Here is a 20789-nt window from a genome sequence, read left to right as displayed (position 1 = left end):
TATGTTACTGCCAGGAAGAGAAAGTAGCCCAGAGCATCGTCAGACAGGAGGCACCCAAACAAACGAAGCCTCCTTGTTGGTTTGCTTCGCTAAAGCGCAGCCAGTTTTGCCCGCGTGCTTGAGGAGGGTTTGATTCACAAGCTTGTATTTCTAGAACTGGGAAGTCCATCCACCAGCTCAGCCAGCACCGGACCCTGTGGAGAACTGCAAGCTCAGAGGCCTGTCGTGATGAGTTGTCCTGCAATGTGTGTGTCGGGCTCCTCGCTGTAGCATACCTCTTAGTTAATTACCAGCTGTGGGAGTCCTTGAAGCCAAACTCAAACGAACAATTTCATCCCTTAAAGGAACTGATTGTGTCAGCGTTTCATCTAGGCAAATGTTGGGCTCCATCTCTGGTCCTCAGGATGTTAGTTTCTGCTAGCAAATGGAGTAAAAGTATTCGTGTTACCTGTTTCTTCCTGAGATCAGAGGCATGTAAGGAGACTGCTGCCTGGCGTCGCCCGTTCTTGCACGCATGAGCTCCTAGGTGTGCGAAGTGCACCCCCAGGAAGGAACGTCTGTAACTGTGGCGTTTGTCATGTCAATTATCTTTTGTCCTCCCATTTTGAACTGTGAAGTGAATGTAATGATGCTACTCCTGTGAATCCTAGTCCTTTTCAGTTTTAAAAATAATTTTTAAAAGAATTACTTTTTAGTTAGGAAAGCCGATGAGGTTTTATTCACAGGGTTGGGAGAGCCTGGCATGTTGTTTCTTGCGGGAAGATGTCAGGACTGAAGCCAGATACAGTTAAGGAAACACAGTGCTACTAATACAAGCAACTGATGGGAGAGTGTCACCTGGATGAGTGTTTCTTGTAATGTGTTACTAGTGTTTTGTCACCAAGTTCATACTGACAGATTGTAGGTGCTCCCTTCTGCATATACGTTCAGTGTGGTATGACTTGAAGCTTTACAAGAGGACTCCTGCTCCTTTGAAATGTTAGTGCTATGTTCTTAAGTCTTATCGTTGTTCTCAGATGTGAGTAAATGGGAGAGAGTATCGAAGATGAGATTCAAACATGAGAATGTCCACCTTGTGCCTTATCCCTACATTTGCACGATGTATCTAGAACTCGGCTCTATTTCAGCACGACGTATCTTGTGGTAAGTCACTATGGTTATGTTTGGATAACGTCTGGAAACATCTACGACCTATGTCTTGCTTTTCCCTTTCCCTTCCTCCACTGTGTCTTTGAATTAGAGGGAGCAAAACTGCGTGCGGTATGGCTGTACCATGGATTTGAAATAGAGCATTGCAACGTGTTCTCTTTTGTCCTGTATTGCTTTTTGAAAATGTCTGGAATTTCTCTTTGCCTTTTCACCCACTGCTGACTCTTCAGCTAGTATTTTTATGAAGCAATGCCCAGTGGCTCCCAGCCTTCGTTCCTGAATGTCAGTAGCTAGGCTGGAGCCAGTACATATGTATGGAACACATGTTTTTCTTCCTTGTGCTTGACTACATTTGTTGACGTTGAATTTCACACTCTTTGTTTCTATTTTCCTAAAGAAAGAATGCATTTGTTTTTCTGAATAGTGATAGTAATAATGGTAATAATGTCTTTTGTATAATTAGCAAATGTTGTCACCTCCCTAGTGTCTCATTTTCCAGGTTTTCTATGAATTCCCTGAAGAGCCCCAGGCCCCAGCTGAGACCTCTGTGGGACTCTGCATTTAACCTCCTCTGTTGTGAAAGCAGTGTTTTTTCTTGCTATTTTCTGTTCTGATTATTGGTCCCTGGGAGAAGCTGCTGCTGGTCTGTCTTGTGAGGGCTTAGTAGATATTCTGGTCTCCTTTATCAAATGGACAAGTAGTCCAAAGCAATTGTCCCCATCCCACTGGCATGTGTTATTCACAGCCAGGAATTCTGAAAGAGCTGTATTTGCAGTTCTTCAGTTTCAAGATATCATATGGAAGTCCAGCATTGTTTCTAAGTCATTTATCTTGTTCTCCGGAAGTGCAGTGCAATGCAAAAACGTACTATAAAGTTGGTTAAAGGATGTCCAGTCACCAAATATTCACCAGATTTTATAATACCTCTGTTACAGGTAAAGAAGTAAACAAGGGCAGTGATGAGCTTGTAAGTTGCATGTGTGGTTCTGTTTTGTGTGTTGTTTTTTTTTTTTAAAAAGTGATATTCCAAGTAGTCTGGAGAAGCAGAATATATATCTAGGCAATGCTGTAGTTGTCCTGTTTCTGGGTGTCAGTCAGGCAGTGTAAGGTGGGAGTGAATTCTCACCTAGAACCATCCAAGTTGAGGGAAACCTTCCTGTCAATTCCAGCGGACTTAGAATGAAGTCCTGCCTGAGGACGCGAGAGCCGTGCTGGCTTCAGTTAAATGTGTTTTCGGCAAGTCTGAGCTGAGCTGTCAAATGGTTTCTTCACTGTGAGAGTCTGTATGAGGTCAATATTGCTGAATAATTAAGTAGTTTCCTAAGTGCTGTATGTGTCGAAAACAACCAAGTTAAGCTTCTTTGGAAAGTAGTTGTTTAGTGAGATCTCAGGGTGGGTTTGTTTTCAATACAGGTAAGTGTCTGAAGACGGAGTGAATTAGTGAAGGTGTCCTGTCCAAATTCCCCCAGAGGAAATCCTGCTCTCTCTGCTAGCATTACGTTCCTGCTAATTATGTTCCTAGGCCCTCCTCTAAAAATGGAGCAAGTAGGATGTCCTGGGAAGCAGTAGTTCTTGTTTAAAACTGTTGAGCATAATTCTCTGGATGGCCTCTCGTGCTTACCTTCTGTTTGAATAAGGCAGCTTACCTTTTATTCCTGACTCATTTTTTGGTTTTTGTTGTATAAGCCTGGACAATGTTGCGAAACACGGATGTATATTAAGTCTGACTCTTGTTCTAAAATAGAAAAGTCAAAATCAAATTTTATCAATACCAAGTTTGCAATGTTTTGAAGGTCAAGAGAAGAAAAGAAGTGTCAGAAAGTGCTGCAGTGGAAGAAACGGTGAAGAGGAGAAGAGTGGAAGTCGGAGCGGAGGCCTCATGCCCACAGTCGGGTATGGGCAGGTCAGTTGACTACAAAATAGTCTTCCGGGGCACATATCAATGTTTTTGATGTCTCTTGTACCTTCCTCATATTTCATTCCTGTGTAACCCTTTGGCCCATTTGTCTTCTTCCTTCTCTTCCATAGGTGACAGAATCTAAGCAGCATTGCCCACGTTTGGGGAAAAGTTCTCCAGTGCTTTCAGGTTCCCATGCCGTTAACTAGAGCTCTTCCTGTCTAACTCCTCTGTGTTAACGTTACCTGCAGAATCACAGCGGGATGAGAACTGGGCAGCTCCACAAAGCGGTGCACTGGCTTGCACACCTGAGGCAGGGATGACAAGGGAGGAACTGGGAACAGTTTTCTAGCTGCCTCCCAGCCTGTTCCTCTGAGTCGGCTGATGACTGCTGCCTCTGGGCTTGAGGCAGAGATCTCTGTCTGTGGCTTTCACAGAACCACTGAGGTTCTCGGGACCTTTGATATCAATCATCGAGTCCAAGCCCTCCTGCTCAAGCAGGGTCACCCAGAGCAGGTTGCCCAGGACGTGTCCCCTCAGGTTTTGAGTGGGCTACAAGGGTGGAGACGCCACAACTTCTGTAGGCAAGCGGTTGCAGTGCTCGACCACAGTTGCTGTCAGAAAGTTTTTTCTTGTGTTCAGCTTTAATTTCGTGTTTTGCAGTTTGTGCCCTTTGCCTCTTGTCCCGCCATAAGGTGCTGCTGAGGAGAGCCCGGCTCCCTCTTCTTCATTCCCTCCCATCAGGTGTACATTGATAAGAGCCCCCGAGCCTTCTCCAGGCTGAACAGTGCCAGCTCTCCCAGCCTCTCCGCATACGAAGAGCGCTCCAGTCCCTTCATCCTCTTTGTGGCCCTTTGCTGGGCTCACCCCAGTGAGTCCCAGTCTTGTCCTGGGGAGCCTAGTCTGGACGGAGCACACAGACTGGCCTCAGCAGCCCTGAGCAGAGGGGAAATGCTCCCCCCAGGCCTTGCTTTCTCATTCAGTGCTGTCTGTAGGTACATGCATAAATTTGCATGTCTGAGCAGCCTCTCAGGCTGTTGTTGCTGGAAGCAGAGCCCGGGCTTAGGGCGGCAGGCTCTTACGGTGGCCTTCATCCCCTCTTGGCCAGGTTCTGCGAGCCCTCCCCTGGGAAGGGACGATTTGTCTCTTCTCCTCCTTTCCTGCCATGGTTGTCTTTAGCCCTCCTTCCCTCTTGCCTCTCTCTCTATCCCCAAGAGTTTCCAGTGTTTCCTTCCCCTCTGGTGTCTTCTTTAGCCACGATTGCTCGAATGGCAGGCAGAGGATGTGCCGAGGGTGTGTGGTATGGCGTCCCCTCACGTCTCATTTCTCCGCTCTGTAGTTCGATGTGTCACTTGTTCAGCTGCTGCTGCTCATTAAATATAAATCTCCATTGGCAGGAGCAGTTACAGGGTCGTGGATCTTGGACCGAGGTCCTCAAAACCCCCTAGCTATGCGAGGTTTCCCTGCCGCACGTGCACTGCCTTTGTGTCCTGATGCTCTGTCTCTCCAGGAATGTCGGTATTTGCGTGGGGAGTTTCAAGGACCTGCCTGTGGACGCGACGGCCCCTACACGCCTGACGTGTTCCTCTGGTGCTGCATCCTCTTCTTCGCCACCTTTGCCCTGTCAGGCTTCTTGAAGAAGTTTAAAACCAGCCGCTACTTTCCAACCAGAGTAAGTAGAAGATGGTGGCCAGCGTCCATCTCCACACTCGTTTCCCAAAATGGCTTTCCTGGAGCACTAAGCAGTATTTGCCCCGCCTTGGTCAAGCTGGGAAACGTTGGCCTTGCAGGCCAAGCTCTCCAAGAGCTTGGACGTCCCGCACTCATTTCCATGAGTGCAAAATCATCGTAGCATTTCCCACCTGCCTCGTGACCTGCCCCAGATTGAAGATTTTTTTTTTTTTTTTTTTTTTTTTTATTTTTCCTCCTCAGGTAGTAGGAAGTCAGGTTTCCCAAAGTTTTGGGGGTTGGGGTTTTGGTTTTTTTTTCCTTACCTTCTGCGCATTATGTGCTCGAGCGGAAAGTAGATTCGAATGAGGAGCTTCCTTTTGAGGACTAAAGGATGCCTCAGTGCCTTGTTGCCATTGTAGCTGTGAGTGTAGCTGTAGTGGCAGACATCTGTTTTCTTATTTTTAATATTATTATTATTATTTTTAGGTTTTGACTTAAACCAACCCTTGTCCACCTAATTAAGCTTTTTTTATTGTCTGACACCAGATGTCACAGGGACAAACACAGCAACAGTATCTAAGCAAGGGATCAGGCTGCATGTGCTCAGAGGGGTGGTGGGATTTGGTTAACCAGCCTAACGTTGTGGATGTCTGCAACTCTTGCATCTCACGTTACGGCCCTGTTTGCCATGCCCCTTTCACCTCTGGTTTCTTGCCCCAGGTACGGTCCACAGTGAGCGACTTTGCTGTCTTCCTCACCATCGTCATCATGGTGCTCCTTGACTTTGTGGCTGGGATCCCATCGCCGAAGCTCCAGGTCCCCCATGCGTTCAAGGTACTGGGGTGTTTTGGCACGTGGGGGTGCCACAAGGTGATGCCAGGGCGGGGCAGGGCTGAGTCTGGAGGAGATGCTGGGGGTGTGAGCATCTCCTCTTCCACCTCCAAGTGCCTTGCTTCCTCCTGGAACCGAGAAGATGGCCCCAAAACTAGACACCTACAGGAGAAGTATCTAGAGGTGCTTGCAAAGAGGACACTGGCACTGCTGAAGCCCACGGGAGAGGGGGACGTGAAGCCAGGGCTGGGAGGTGCTCTGACACAGGGAGGGAGGGGAAAATGAAAGCCAGTGGAGTGCCTGGGCTGGGAGACGATGCTGACGTGTGGGCTTTGTTGCAGCCTACCAGAGACGACCGCGGGTGGTTCATCAACCCCATAGGACCCAACCCTTGGTGGACGGTGTTGGCTGCGCTCGTCCCAGCTCTGCTCTGCACCATCTTGATATTCATGGACCAGCAGATCAGTGCCGTTATTGTGAACAGGAAGGAGCACAAGCTGAAGGTAAGGGCCTGCGAGAGATGACCCCAGCCCCAGCCCCTTCTGGGCTGCAGGTCTGGGGAGAAGCTCTTATTCCCGATGCTTTCTGAAGGCATTGGTTTGGGACAAGGTCAGGCTGCGTGGCAGGATGCTCTCCTGGATTAACGATGATGCAGGGAGCAAGTGACAGGGCAGTTCAGATGAGCAACCTTTTGGAGGAGCAAATTAATCTTGGAGCAATATAGAAGCGCCTTTTTGTTTTAAAATGGCAGCAGCAGCAGGTGCGGGGAATGAATTGTTTTGATGCGCTGCCAGGGATAACTCAGAGTCACGCCTTCCTTGCAAGTGGTAGAATTTTCTTTGTGGGTGGAAAAAATAGTTTGGTGGGTTTGGGTTGTGGGGTGGCTTTTGGTTTTTTTGGAGAAGTATGTATCGCACAAGCTCCCCGTATCCCTTGCGTCTGAACTCCTGCCCGATTTTCATGCCAGGTGCGTGTGCAAAGCCTGCATACACCCTTACTTGTTTCCATTTCTTGTTTTAAATTCTGAAGAAGTTGACTTGTGCTCGAGCCGGGTTTGAGTCTGCCTTGCGACGTTCTCCTTGCTCTTGTGCTATGGGATGCTCTGTTTCTTGTTTTCCTGCCTGCAGAAAGGATGCGGGTACCACCTGGACCTTTTTGTGGTGGCCGTGATGCTCGGGGTGTGCTCTGTGATGGGGCTGCCCTGGTTTGTGGCTGCGACCGTCCTGTCCATCACCCACGTGAATAGCCTCAAAGTAGAGTCTGACTGCTCAGCTCCAGGAGAACAACCCAAGTTTCTGGGGATACGAGAGCAGAGAGTCACTGGCTTGCTGATCTTTGTGCTCATGGGCTGCTCCGTCTTCTTCACTTCCGTGTTAAAGGTGAGAGGAAAATGCAAACCACCCAACAACCGCGAGCTTGTTGGAGGTTACAAAAAACCAGTCCCCTCTCTGCAGGCCTGAGGAGTTAGTTGTGGAGCGGAGGAGGAGGAGGTGATCCCAACCCTTGGGGCTCGACCCACGGTGGGAACCAGCCTCGGTTAGGCTTTGCAGCCCTTCAGGCCCCCGTTTGGTGTGCTCGAGGCGAGCGAGCAACGCAACTGCTTGAATTTTCGGGTGTCTTTCAGGCCCGCCCATGTTTATGGGTTACAGTTGAGCATATTCAGACCAGCACATCTGCTCTCTTTCAAACAGGCAGCCCTTTACTGGCTGCAATTTGCTGCCCAAATGCCCCGGAGCAGCCATTCCCAGGAGCTAAACACACTGAGGTCATCCCCGTGGGCTTCCTTGCACGTTCCTCCCACAAAGTAATCTCGTCTCTAGGCTAAAAGGAGGCCTGCGGCCTTTGCCTGTTGCCCCAAGAATAGGCAGAAGTGTTTTTCTGCTGCCACGGACTGCGGCATAGGGCAGCACGGGTGAAATTGCCTATTTTCCTCCAAGCTTTCTGGAAAATAGGATTATTCTGAGGAGAGGTAACTCCAAAGTTCAGCCTAAAGCAGAGCCTTAGCTCACTCGTGCGCACAAAATCTTTAATGGTTAAAATCTGACCCATCTCTAAGCCTGAATGGAAGCTGGAAAGCTTCAAGCAATTTTAGGCAGTGCCTGTGGAAGAGGGTGGTAATACTGAAAATGCAATATAGAAAAAGAAACGATTGCATTCTTTTTTTTTTTTCTTTCTCCCCCCCCAGTTTATACCAATGCCTGTGCTTTATGGCGTCTTTCTCTACATGGGTGTGTCGTCGCTCAGAGGAATTCAGGTACGGACTCTTTTACAGCGTGCAGCGTGTCGGCTCCCTGGTATTTTGTCTCCGTAGCAGCAGGGAAAAAAAGCAGTGGCATGGGAAAAACTTCTCGCAGAGCAAGCAATGAAAGTCTTTTGTGTAAGCAAAAGATTGGTGGAGGCACAGGAGGTATATAGGGCTGGGAGGACCAGGCAAGTTCAGCGCTCTCTGTTTCAGGGTTTAGGGCAGGTCAGTGTTTGGTTACGTGAAAGCGGGGGAATTCAGTGCAAAGGGAAGGCAGTTTCTACCACTGGTGGAAATCCTCGCTTGGGGGATTCAGTGGGCCGAGAAATGCTACTAATGGAATGGCATGGAATAGTTGCCGTTTGGTGGGCAGCTCTCGGGGGCAAGCCGGTTGATAGATGGAGCAAAGGGAAAATGGGTGCTGCTCCCAGGAGGAACGCGGTGGGATCCAGGATTTCTGACGGCAAGCGAGATGCTGCAAACTGCCTCCCCGTCTCGAGAGGGCCAGAACCTTGCCGCAGTCCCAAGGTGGCAACCTCTCCCTTTTGTTTTGCAGTTCTTTGATCGCTTGAAGCTGTTTTGGATGCCGGCGAAACACCAGCCGGATTTCATCTACCTGCGGCACGTGCCCTTGCGAAAGGTGCATTTGTTCACGGTGATCCAGCTGACCTGCCTCGTCCTGCTCTGGACCATCAAGGTGTCCCGTGCCGCCATCATCTTTCCCATGATGGTAAGAGCTGCCGCCGCTCGGCAGCGGGGTGTTTGCAGCGTTGGAGTGAGAGGTGGCATCGTCTCTGAGCTCACCGCATCTTCCCTCTTACTCGCGAAGGTTTTGGCTCTCGTCTTTGTCCGGAAAGCGATGGATTTCTGCTTCTCAAAGCGAGAGCTCAGCTTTCTGGATGACCTTATGCCAGAAAGGAAGAAGAAGTTGGACGATGCCAGAAAAGAAGCTGGAGAAGAAGAAGAGGTAAGGCTTGCTGGGTCCTCGGGGCTGGACATCTCCGTCGGGCTGTGAGATTGCCTGTTTCTCTTTCAGCTTGTCTGGAAACGTTGGGGGAAGATCAGCACTCAATCGAAATAGATCCCAATAGGCTGGGTCCCACGTTGTAACCTTTGTTTCCTCAAGTAGCAGTGAGCTGAACACTTGAATACAGGTGTAATTTTTAAAACGAGTCGTTTTTCACAAAGGTCATTATCATTATGATGATTATTATTAGATGCTGCTGCTGCTGCTGGCAAGATTTGCTCATAATCGTGTTTTGAACACACAATCCCCCTGCCCCGAAATCTTTGGAGTGAACGGTTTCTCCCCTGCTGCACTAATACCTATAGCTGCCAAGGGGCAGAAGGGGAGGGCAGACTGCTAAGTTTGTGCTGGGCATTCAGCTTATCTCCACTTTGACCAAAGACAGAGAACGTGATTTGTCCCTTTTTTACATCAGGAGTCCAGGAGGGCGATGGAAGCTGCTGCTGCTGCAAGTTCAGTTCAGCTGAACGTGGGGAAGACGAGCGACGTGGATATCCCAAAGCAAGGCAGTGACAGGTAAAGCCCCAGCAAGCGCCAGGACCCCCGGCAAGATTAGCTTGAAGGTGTTTGGCAGAGTTTTCTCCACTTGCCTCTTGGTGGGGCATTCCACAGAAACCAGCAGGCAGCTTGGTGGGCAAATCAAATTCGGGGGCAGGGCTGCAGGAGGTGATCGCAGGGCAAGCCACCCCAAGCAGAGCGGCTGCAGCACTCGCGTTTGACCCCCAAACCTTGCATCATCAGTGCCTTTACGGTAGCTGGAGATCCTCATACTTACACATGCGGAGTTGCAGGCGTGATCTGTACCAGCAGTGGCTTAGGAACCCGGACCGGGGCTAGACCCCAGCAAGAGCCTTTGCACAGAGCTGTTGCTCTGCAGCTCCCCGGCTTGCCTCCCAAAACTCCTCATCCAGCAAAACCTCCCACACTTATGCGGAGCTTTGATTCTCGGGGCTCCGCTGTTCCTCTTGCTGATGCTAATGCCCTTGGTGGCATCAGTTCCCATAATCACGGATTGCTATGTGAAATATTTATTGCAGGACTGATCCTTCTGAGATTATTATCCTGGATGAAATGTCACAAACGACCGTACGGAAGGCTCTCACTTTGAAGACAGAAACCCTTTGAATCCAGGGAGGAAGAAGGTAAAGGATTGCACGTGAACGTGTCCGTGCTCCTCTGCAAGCGACGGCACACGCCTACGCTTCTCCCACGCTTTGGCCGGCAAGGCTGAGCAAACGGCCTGTCCCTGGGAACAGGCAGTGAGGACCGTGGCACGCAAACCAGCTCCTCTCTGCTGGGGTGGTCCCCCGAACAGGGCTGAATCAGCAGCAGCTGGCAGGTCTTCCACTGATGATGCTCTCCCTCTTTTTCTCTTCCCTTCGCCATTCCCCACTCCCGCTTTTCACGTTTAGGAATCTTGACTTTGAAGGAGAGGAGTGAGAGCGTGACTCAGGGATGTGCCAACGCAGACAGAGGGAGAAAGCGCTTTGTTTCAGTTGGAGGATTCCCATTAAAGCCATGCAGATGTTTTCAGTTCTCCTTGGTGTGCTTCAGGCATTCAGTATCTCTAGACCAGCAAGCTGAGGTGAACATCACAGTCAATGGGAGTTTGGTGGTGTTAAGTCTGTGTGCGTACGTGCGTGTGGGGGTGTGGGTTTGTAGTGGTAGAGGGACTGCTACTGCTTTATCATTCAGTGCTCTTCTTTTAATACCTAATTCCTCCTCTTTTTTTTTCTCTCTTTTTTCCAAATGTAAACTGGGAATGTCCAAAATCATTTTCTGTTATGTTTGATGCATTCTCCACTTTCTTCTTCATCACGACCGGGTTTTTGGTCTGGTTTGGGGTCCTGGCTTTAATTCACTCTTATGTCTCGTACTGGTGCGAGAGGGATGCCCTCTGTGGCAGGGCAGCATAGAGAGCGTCCGAGCAGTTGGCCTAAGGTGAAAGAAAAGCATTTGCCTCCAGTCTTACCTCTCTTGGTTGGTTTGTTTTTTGTTGGATTTTTTTTTTTTGCTTTGGCTCTGCCATCAGCCTGGGAGCTGCAAAATGCAGAACTGCCACCTTCTTGTCCCCTGGCTGTAAACTGCGTCTAAGGAAGCACTTCAGGTATTTGATTTTGAATACACCGTATGGTCACAGGAGCGGCCGGATGAGACCTGGGGCTCTGTGTCCCTGGGCTGCCCCCTCTGTTGTTCCTCCACTTTCCTTCTCTATTGGGTCTGGCTGAGTTGGAGTTCCTTTACCCCACAGCAGCCCTCGTGGTGCTGTGCTCTGTACTGGTAGCTAGAAAGCTGTTGATAACACAGCAGTGTTTTGGCCATGGCTGAGCAGTGCTGGCACAGCATCAGGGCTGTCTCTCTACCATTCCCCCCCTCCCCAGTAGGCTGGGGGTGGGCAAGCTCTTGGGAGGCGACGTAGCCAGGAAGAAGGCATACAGGCAGCAAGAAGAGGCATCTAGGTAGCAAGTAAATCTTAGGTCCCTTCAGATGCTGGGGACCCTGCGTTCATGCAGCATTGGGCAGACCCCAGACGGATTTTCCCTTGGCACACTGTACAGATCCTGCCTGTGGAGAAGTTCCTCCTTTTTGGTCATTCACGGTGTCGTACAACTTTTCTTAGAAGAAAACATCTCTCTGCGTAAAGGATGTTCACGCGCGGACTTCTTGCTGCACTTTAGATAACGGCAGGGCCGCGCAGGTGGCGTAATCGCTGGTACCAAGCAGGAGCTGCCTGGAGGCTCCTCTGTCACAGTCAACCAGCTCCGTTTATCCTGCGGCCAAGGGGCATGTGTAGGGACACAGCCTGAAGGCCACGCTGTAGGTACAGCGCAGCACAGACCTGCACCCGCTCAGGTTAACTGTTAGGTGGATCCCTAACTCCTGGAGGTACAGTGATCTCCCAGTCAGGATCTCTGCACCAGGCTGTTAAACTGCACGGTAACTCGGGAACCAGAGAAGGTCCAGATCTGGAGGGCATGGTTAAGCACAGGGCCTCACGTTGAACCTCCTGTGAGCTCGTCCTGTGCTTACAGGGTTTTCGAGCCTCTCGGGCATCTCCCAGACTGGCCGGTTCCTCCCAGCTCCCTCGTTCCTGCCTTCCCCTGCCTGCCTGCCTGCCCCACTTTGGCCCCTGCAGCAGCACTCAGCTGAGCACCCTCCGTTGCTCCTGGGGAAAGAGCGTCCTCCTTGCTCTCCGTGGCGTTCCCCCAGCACATGGTGCTGCAGCAAGGACAAGGCAGTCAGAGACAGACACAGCCTGTTGAGCAGAGCGTCCTGCACGCAGTGCTTCCGATAGAGCAGCTCAGGAGCAAGGAGGTGAGCTGGGTGTGCTGCCTCTCACAAAGAGCATTTTACATCGGCGACCTTCCCCGCTGGACCCTCTGCAGCCTCTCTTTTTCCCGGCGTTGTAGGTGTTAGGTTGTACATCTCCACAAACACAGAGGAGGACAAAGGAGCAATGGCAGGCAGGGGAACCCCGGTGACCTAGGCAGAGGCAAGGGAGCACCCTGCTGTGGCTTTTGCCAGGGCTGTCGCAGGAGAGGGATCACCCACATTGCCTGGGTATGAGGCTCACCAGACAAGTATTGACTCTCCCTTGCTCAGCTCACAGACTGACGGGGGGAATGCGCTTCTGTGGCCATGCCCTGGGTCTGAAGCCCGGCCGTAGACAAAAAACTGGCTCAAACTGTGAAGGTTACCAGGCAAGACATGACGGGGTGCACGTGTGTGGCAAGGTCTGTGCGTGTGAATGTCTGAAACTGAATTCTGAGCTGTCAAGCAGAAGCCTGCTTCTTGCTACACGCAGCCAGCGTGTCCCGAATCCTACAGTTACTAAAGAGCTAGGAGCCAGAAGCCTTAATTCGGAGGCTGATCAGGCATCGTACTGCTCACATAGACAACTTAGATTGGGAAAACTGGGGGCGTGGGGTTCCAGAAAGAAGAGGTGGTGGCAAAAAGAAGGGTTCCCAGAAAGAAGAAGGGATCTTGAAGAGAAGAAAGGGACCCAGGAAGGAAAAGGTGAAGATCCTGGCTGGAGGAAGTATCCTGGAAGTGGCGGAAGATCTTGGAGACCAGAGAGCCGCGTGGAGACAAGTGCCAGGGGATGCCCAGGGACCTTGACCAGCACCCTGCGAAACTGGTAATGGCGAGCAGCTGCACAGCAGGAACCAAGGTGATGTTCTGCCTGACCTTCCCGGGCCTGCAGTAGCCTCCCTGCTGGGATAGGGGAGTCGGATCAAGCAACTGCAGGATTCAATAGGAATGCATTGCACGAAGGTAAAGAGGACACGGCAGTGGATTGGAAATGCTGGTTGGTTTAATGGTAAAACTGGAATTCTTCTGTGAACTGTGCATTCCTTTTAATATGGACTTAATTTAAAATAGCTGCTTTAAAGTTGTTCTGACTTCACCTTAATCGACACCTGCAATCTTCATCATCTTATCTTCTCCAACAGCAAAACCACCCCCTGCCCCTCCCCACCCCCTGCAAAAAAAACCCCAAACCAACCCAGGAAAAGAAAGACTTCAAGGGCAAGCTAGGCAGCAAAGTTGTGCGAGATTGGTCAAGCTGCTCAAAGTTTGCAGAGAGATTGGAGCTTGCAATTCAGATGTACGTCGCTCAGCGTGGGGAGGGTAGTACGCACCTTTCACTGGAGTCAGAGGGAAGAACGGGGAGAAGGGAGCTGTCGGGGGATGCAGCGAGTCTACGGAATTCCTGACAGTTCGAGAACAGCGCGACCTTGAGCAGCTTGTAGTAGATCCTTGAAGAGTCTGGAAAGATCCGAGAAGACCAGTACAAAAACAAGATAGTGATAAGAAGAACCGTCCTAACGACCTCACCAATCATGAATTGTTAGTTACTAACCAAACCAATCATATACTAACACATACTCTAAAGAAGGGTATAAAAAGCTGTGTTAGAACAATACAGTAGCCATTTTGCATGATCTATTACTTGTCGTGTCCGTCTCTACTGCGACAAATGGTGACCCTGATGCGTCTGAGCGAACAGATCATTTAAAGGTGATCAATCCAGCACTAGCAAGAAGTCTACCGGCGGCAACGAGAGCTGCGAAAGAGTATACCGGCAGCGAGACAAGCTGCGGAGGCGGAGCCCGGTGAAGCTGACAGCAGTGGAATCTGCCTGGTCCGGACCTGAGCCTAGACACCTAATAAGGTGAGCCACCGGGGACAAAACTGTTAGAATGGGGCAGGAATTAACAAAAGAAAAGGAGACGATTTTGTCTACCTGGAAAGCCCTATTAAAAAGAAAAGGGGTTAAAACCCCAGAACAAAGCCTGAAAAGGATTTTAATATGGTGTAAGATGCAAGGCTTTCAAGCCACAACAGTTACTGCATTCAGTGTGGGTGCATGGCAAGCAGTGGGATGGAAAATGTTTGGTAAGATCTCTAAAGGATAGAAAGTGCTGTGTAAGTTGGCGATTGTATGGCGTCTATTACGCAAGACCCTGAAGGAATGGAAAGCAGAATGTGATGCGAAAGATCAGCAAAAGAAAGATGAGGACTCAGAAAATATTAGCAATGAAAAAGTTTCTGCTCAAGTAACAGCTGCAGCCAATGCTGCAGTCTCAGCAGTTGTGGGCAGAAAACCCCTCACGGGCAAAATCAGATCATACCCTTATTCACCTCCTCCTCCTCCGCCATTAATTACTTTACCGGGCGATGAGGGGCCCTCCTCACCTACTGGTGCGGCAGCAGAAGGGGTGACTCCATCAGCCCCCCCCCCGCCCCCCCAAGGAGAAAAATGTGGCAATTAACACCGAGCCGGAAAGTGTGGGCCGTACTGAAATTGAGGGCCGAAAGGACAGTGAGAGTCAACCTGAATGTGAGGGCCGAACGGAAAGTGAGAGCCAAAATGAAACTGAGGCAGAAAAATCTCTAATTGACGCTCTGCGATCTCTGCAGCTCGCAGATAAAACCATACCGAAAGAACCCCTGCCATGCACTCTCCCTCCATCCACAATAACTGTAGTCCCGAGATCCCCTGATCAATCCTGGGAGGGAGTTAGAAGATATGCTGCCGACTCTGGCAACTGGGATCTCGTAGAACGCCTCAGCCCGTGCTCTCTAACACCAGCATTTCTAAAGCCTCTAGATAAAGCAGCAGAGGCTCCTGTTACATTTCCTGTTTTCAGAGCTGCTGCAGGCACAGACCGGCACGATGAGCACAATCCAATCGGCTGGAGAGTAGTGCAGGATTTGCAGAATAAAGTACAAAAATTTGGAATCAATTCTCCTGAGGTGATGCAACTTATTCGTATAATCAGCACAGATCTGCTGTGTCCAGATGACATTATGCATCTGTCACAAGTGCTGTTTCAGCCCATACAATTGCAAGCATTTCAATCTACTTGGAGGCAGATGGCACGCACAGCAGCACAGCATAATTTACGACTGCTACAGGGTGACCCGAGATTAGGCCTTGGAGAGGATGCTTTGCTTGGTGAAGGGCCGTATAGTAACCCTCAGCTGCAGGCTACATGGCCTCCGATTGTTCTTGAACAGGCACAAAATATAGGCCTTATGGCATTAAAGCGAACCATGGACATGGCAGCTCCGAAGCAAAAATATGCCGCTATCCGCCAAGGCCCCAGAGAACCCTTTTTACAGCTTGTAGAAAAAATATCTGCCGCCCTGGAAAAACAGGTAGAAGATGAGGTCTTAAGGCAAATGCTATGCAAACGGTTGGCAAGAGATAATGCTAATGAGGACTGTCAAAAGATCATACAGGCTTTACCAGGAGATCCTTCTGTTCCCGACATGGTAGCTGCATGTTCGAAAGTTGGGACACTGGAACACAGGGCGGCTGTCCTCTCGGCAGCGCATGTGGCCGCCCTAGCTAATGCTATGAAAAATTCTGGAAAGTGCTTTGGGTGTGGCAGTGAAGGGCACATCGATGTAACTTCTCCACACAAAACATCATCAGGTAAACAACCGGTGCACCGCTCACCGGAGATTATTTGCAAGAAATGCGGAAAATTAGGACATTTTGCAAAACAATGTCGTTCCAAATTTCATGCTAATGGGCAGCCGCTACAGGGAAACCGCAAAACGAGCGCGAGAGGGCGCGTGAGGACAAGTCCCCTCCCGACAGCCGGTCACCTCCCCTCTGTGAACAACTGTCAGCCCCAACAGCTGGCTCAGCAGGGCTGGATGTTTCCACCGCCGACGCAGTAACTCTAGTCACGAACGACATCGTTAGGGTGCCTTTTAGTGCAAGGGGTCCTATCGGACGAGGACTGAGTGCATTGCTATTGGGAAGATCAAGTAGCACGTTAAATGGAATAATTGTACGTGTGGGAGTTGTTGATGCTGATTTTACAGGTCAAATTTGCGTGATGGTTTCGACCCCCTACCCACCAGTAACAATCCCTAAAGGTACTCGTATTGCTCAACTTGTTCCTTTTTCGAGTTCTAGTTCAAAAGCAGAACAGCGACTGCGATGCGATGGAGGCTTCAGCTCCACAGGACCCCCTCAGTTCTGCTCGTCTCAGACTGTCTCATCATCCTGACCACACATGATGTGCACGCTGTTGAATCACGGAAGATCTCCGACTACAGTAAGGCTTGCAGGGCTCCTGGACACCGGAGCCGATGTGACTATTATTGCCGATTATCTGTGGCCGTCCACCTGGCCCACAGAGGAGGCTGGTATGGGAGCAGTGGGGCTGGGAGGCTCTGCGCGAGCAAAGACGGCAGACACGCCAGTTCTGATTACCAATCCTGAGGGACAACAAGCAGTTATTAAACCATATGTGATGGCAGCTCCCCTCAATTTATGGGGGAGGGATTGCTTGTCGCAGTGGGGGGTGAGGATTACCATGGATTTTTAACGAGGGCCACTGTGCTGCAGGGTGTTAGACAACCCACGCTTGTTTTAACCTGGTTAACAAATAACCCTGTGTGGGTGGATCAGTGGCCCCTGCCAATTGAAAAATTAAAGGCCCTGCAAGAATTGGTAGCAGAACAACTAGCTGCCGGACACACTGAATCATCTCACAGTCCATGGAATACTCCAGTGTTTGTGATAAAAAAGAAATCGGGTAAATGGCGATTTTTGCATGACCTGTGGCAAGTCAATGCTGTCATGGCCACGATGGGGGCTCTGCAACCAGGCATGCCTTCACTTGCCATGATCCCTCAAGATTGGGAAATCATTCTCATGGACCTTAAGGGTTGTTTTTTTTTACAATTCCATTAGCTCCCCAAGATAAAGAAAAATTTGCATTTTCTGTGCCTTCTATCAATCATGCAGAACCAGCAAAAAGATATCAATGGAGAGTTCTGCCGCAGGGCATGAAAAATTCACCAACCATTTGTCAATGGTTTGTTGCACAAGCTCTGTCACCTGTAAGGGAAAAATTCCCTACTAGTTATTGTTATCACTATATGGATGACATTCTGTTAGCATCAGACAACAAGGAGCAGTTGAATGACATGAAAAATCTGGCCATGAATTCGCTACAACAATATGGGTTAGTTATTGCCCCTGAAAAAGTGCAAAAAATAGCACCCTGGAAATATTTGGGAATGACAATTACAAGCAAGCAGATTGTGCACCAACCTGTGAAACTTAACCTTGCGGTTAAGACACTCAATGATGTACAGAAATTAATGGGATCCTTGAACTGGATCAGGCCCTATCTTGGACTGACCAATTCGCAGTTACAACCTTTATTGGACTTATTAAAACATTCCAATGATCCAACAGAACCCAGAATATTAAATAAGGAAGCGTTAAATGTAATTCACACGGTGGAACAATGTATATACAAGAAATTTGTTTCTCGAATTGATCTGTCTCAATTGGTACAATTCTTTGTACTAATTGACAAAACTGTGCCATTTGGTGCCTTGGTGCAGTGGAATTTGGAGTGGGACGACCCATTACGTATTTTAGAATGGAAGTTTTTGTCATTCCGGCCACGAAAAACTGCTTCTGGCTTGTTTGAACTTATTGCTGATGTAATCATAAAAACCAGAAAACGATGTGTAGAACTAATAGGACGTGATCCAGCTACGATTGTTTTACCTGTTCAAAACTGGTATTTTGAATGGTGTCTGGCAAACAATTACGAGCTGCAAGTGGCCATGGCGGGTTTTCAACGGCAGATCTCGTATCATCTACCGTCACACCTGCTACTGAAATTTGCTCAAGAAATACCATTTGGTCAGAAATATTTAAGCCAGCCAGAACCTGTGAAAGGCCCCACTGTCTTTACAGATGGTTCTGGAAAAAACAGGTAAAGCAGCAGTAGTCTGGTGTGAAAACAACAGCTGGAACAGCAAAGTAGTGTATCAAAATGGTTCTCCACAAGTAGTAGAGCTGCGTGCACATGGCACGTTGAAGCGGCTGCTTCAAAAAAACAAAAACAAAAAGGGGGAATGATTGGGGAGCCACCACAGGCATGTTTAGATAAAGCAGTTTATGTTCTTAACTCTCTCCGTTATGGGGATAATTCTTCCCTACCTCCTCTTTCTCAACACTTCTCTCTTTTCAACACAGAATTTACAAAAGGGTATCAAAGTGCATGTTAAAGATTTAGTTAACTGGTCAGTGGAATGGACTATGTGAGCTATTAACCTGGGGGCGAGGTTATGCTTGTGTTTCCACAGATGCAGGCCCACAATGGACTCCCGCTCGATTTGTGCGACCGTCATCATCTGGAACATCCCAGAGGGTGCGGCAATATAAATACCACCTCAACCAAAAACTAAGTGTAGGTCACCTTGGCCTATATAACAGGTCAAGATTCTCTGTGCACTGCAACCGCATCACAAAGCCCACGAACCAATAGACAGGATGGCTACTACTCGTGCAGCGCGCCTGGCCAGCGAGCACATGTGTCATAGGTTGCAACTGAGGCGGATTTTGGCACCCGCTGGCCACGTGTGCTGAAATCCGTTCCTCTGCAAATGTATAAAGACCGGGATTTTCCGAAGAGCATCGGGCTGGTGTACGGCAAGGCCATCGTTGCCTCCGTGGGGATGCCCACGCAAAGCTGGCACCTACCGATTGCTGGGCTGAGTTCGCGGAGCAAGACAGCACAAGAATATACAGATGGTTCATCTACCTCACAGTCCTCGGATGGACGTACTCATGGATACCGCCGCAAACCAAAGAACAAGCAATCCCTTTTTCATAGGTTTAATAGGGGGTCCCATGACATCAACAAAGTTTAAGAACTTATTGATGGAGACCCCTGTGTGGCAGGTCATGGACTCAATGGATGGGAATGCCTGGTTTCCACAGATCGGGCATTCACCCTCATTGCCACCCCAGGAATCACAAACTCTGGGGTCCCTGAATACAGACTGGTGTCGTATTATCTGATTTACTGCTACACTTTGATAGTGTCAGGCATGCTACGCTACAAAATAGAGCTGTAATTGATTTCTTGCTTTTAGCACAAGGACATGGTTGTGATGAGTTTGAAGGGATGTGTTGTATGAATTTATCCGATCACTCAGAATCCATTTTCAGTAGTATTCAACAATTAAAGAAGGGAGTCAAGAAGCTGACAGAAAGTGATGAATTAGATTGGCTGACGAAGATGTTCGAGGGTTGGGGATTGTCTGGATGGTTGATATCTCTGCTCAAGACTGTGGGGGTAGTGATCTTGGTTGTGATAACTATGTTGCTGATGTTGCCCTGTCTTTTCAGCCTTCTGCAAAGGGCCCTGCAGAGGGCAGCCGGGACAATATTTTTAGCACAAATACAAAAAGGGGGAATTGTCGGGGGATGCAACGAGTCTACGGAATTCCTGACAGTTCGAGAACAGCGCGACCTTGAGCAGCTTGTAGTAGATCCTTGAAGAGTCTGGAAAGATCCGAGAAGACCAGTACAAAAACAAGATAGTGATAAGAAGAACCGTCCTAACGACCTCACCAATCATGAATTGTTAGTTACTAGCCAAACCAATCATATACTAACACATACTCTAAAGAAGGGTATAAAAAGCTGTGTTAGAACAATACAGTAGCCATTTTGCATGATCTATTACCTGTCGTGTCCGTCTCTACTGCGACAGGGAGCTGCAGGCTAAAGCGTAAAGGACACAACATTCTTAGGAAAACTCTCCTTTTTCTTTCCTTTTCCTTGCTCCTTTGCTTCCAGACCTCCGTGGTCGCAGTTTGTGCTGCCTCACCTCCAGCACAGCGTGCAGAATGAAACGACTGTCACAGAATTCGTCCTCCTGGGGTTCTGCAGCACCCCAGCCCTGCAGCGCTGCCTCTTTGGCCTTTTCTCTGCCCTCTGCTCTGCCACTCTGATGGGAAACGCACTTGTCTTTCTGCTTATCTGCCTGGACTGCTGCCTCCACAGCCCCGTGTACTTCTTCCTCTGCCACCTCTCCATCGCGGACATCTGCTACGCCTCCAGCAATGTCCCCCGTATGCTAAGGAGCCTCCTTGGACAAGGCAGAGCCCTCTCCTGTGCTGGGTGTGGGGCACAGATCCATCTTTATTTAATCTTTGCACTTACAGCGTGCGTGCTGCTGGCCGTGATGTCTCATGTTCGCTACGTGGCAATCTGCCGTCCCCTGCGCTATGCCCTCATCGTGATCTGGAGGCTGCGCCTCACCCTTGCCACGGTTTTGTGGGCTTTGGCGTTCGTATTGGGCACACTGCAAGCCTCTCTGGCTTTACACCTGCCTTTCTGTGGCCCCTGCGAGGTTGTCCACTTCTCCTGTGAAATTGTTGCTGTCTTAAAGCTGGCCTGCACTGCCGCTCCTGCCAATAAAGTCCTGATCTTTGCTGTCTGTGTGTGCTTCTTCCTCTTGCCTTTAGCCTTAATCCTGATTTCCTCCCTGGACACCCCGGCCACCGATCTGCGCATCCGCTCTGCGCCAGGATGGCACGAAACCTTGTCCACGTGTGGCTCCCACCCGACCGCGGCGGGTGTCTTTTATGGAAACGCCATCTTCATGTACGCGGGGCCCGGGAGCGGTAAC

General features: G+C 49.5%; 2 protein-coding genes across 3 annotated transcripts in view; one reads left to right on the top strand and one right to left on the bottom strand.

Annotated features, from left to right (window-relative positions):
- Positions 1–20789, bottom strand: part of LOC138689019 (ankyrin repeat domain-containing protein 26-like) — a 118917-nt gene that overhangs the window by 16369 nt on the left and 81759 nt on the right. The gene's annotated exons all lie outside the window — the stretch shown is intronic.
- Positions 4214–10708, top strand: LOC138689052 (electroneutral sodium bicarbonate exchanger 1-like). 2 transcript variants are annotated; one of them, XR_011327856.1, is made up of 9 exons: positions 4214–4718; positions 5438–5551; positions 5890–6051; positions 6676–6927; positions 7734–7802; positions 8347–8520; positions 8620–9333; positions 9855–9959; positions 10230–10708. XR_011327856.1 is itself a non-coding variant. In XM_069802317.1 (7 exons), the coding sequence occupies exons 1-7, from the start codon at positions 4497–4499 to the stop codon at positions 8803–8805; spliced, it is 1179 nt and encodes a 392-aa protein (XP_069658418.1). In that variant the 5' UTR covers positions 4214–4496; the 3' UTR covers positions 8806–9404. The 2 variants fall into 2 exon arrangements, 1 of the variants encoding a protein (XP_069658418.1); XM_069802317.1 differs by lacking the exons at positions 9855–9959; positions 10230–10708 and having other exon boundaries at positions 8620–9404.

The sequence above is a fragment of the Haliaeetus albicilla genome, chromosome 14 (genome assembly GCF_947461875.1).
Source record: "Haliaeetus albicilla chromosome 14, bHalAlb1.1, whole genome shotgun sequence".
Taxonomy (NCBI): domain Eukaryota; kingdom Metazoa; phylum Chordata; class Aves; order Accipitriformes; family Accipitridae; genus Haliaeetus; species Haliaeetus albicilla.
The sequence above is the reverse complement of the archived record's forward strand: the minus strand, read 5'-3'. Positions and strand labels throughout refer to the sequence as shown.

Excerpts from the sequence above, each read along its gene's own strand:
- LOC138689052 (XM_069802317.1), top strand. The coding sequence starts at position 4,497 with ATGCGAGGTTTCCCTGCCGCACGTGCACTGCCTTTGTGTCCTGATGCT. Across the intron at positions 5,552-5,889 it reads AGGTCCCCCATGCGTTCAAG|CCTACCAGAGACGACCGCGG; the intron begins GTACTGGGGTGT and ends GCTTTGTTGCAG. Across the intron at positions 6,052-6,675 it reads GGAAGGAGCACAAGCTGAAG|AAAGGATGCGGGTACCACCT; the intron begins GTAAGGGCCTGC and ends TCCTGCCTGCAG.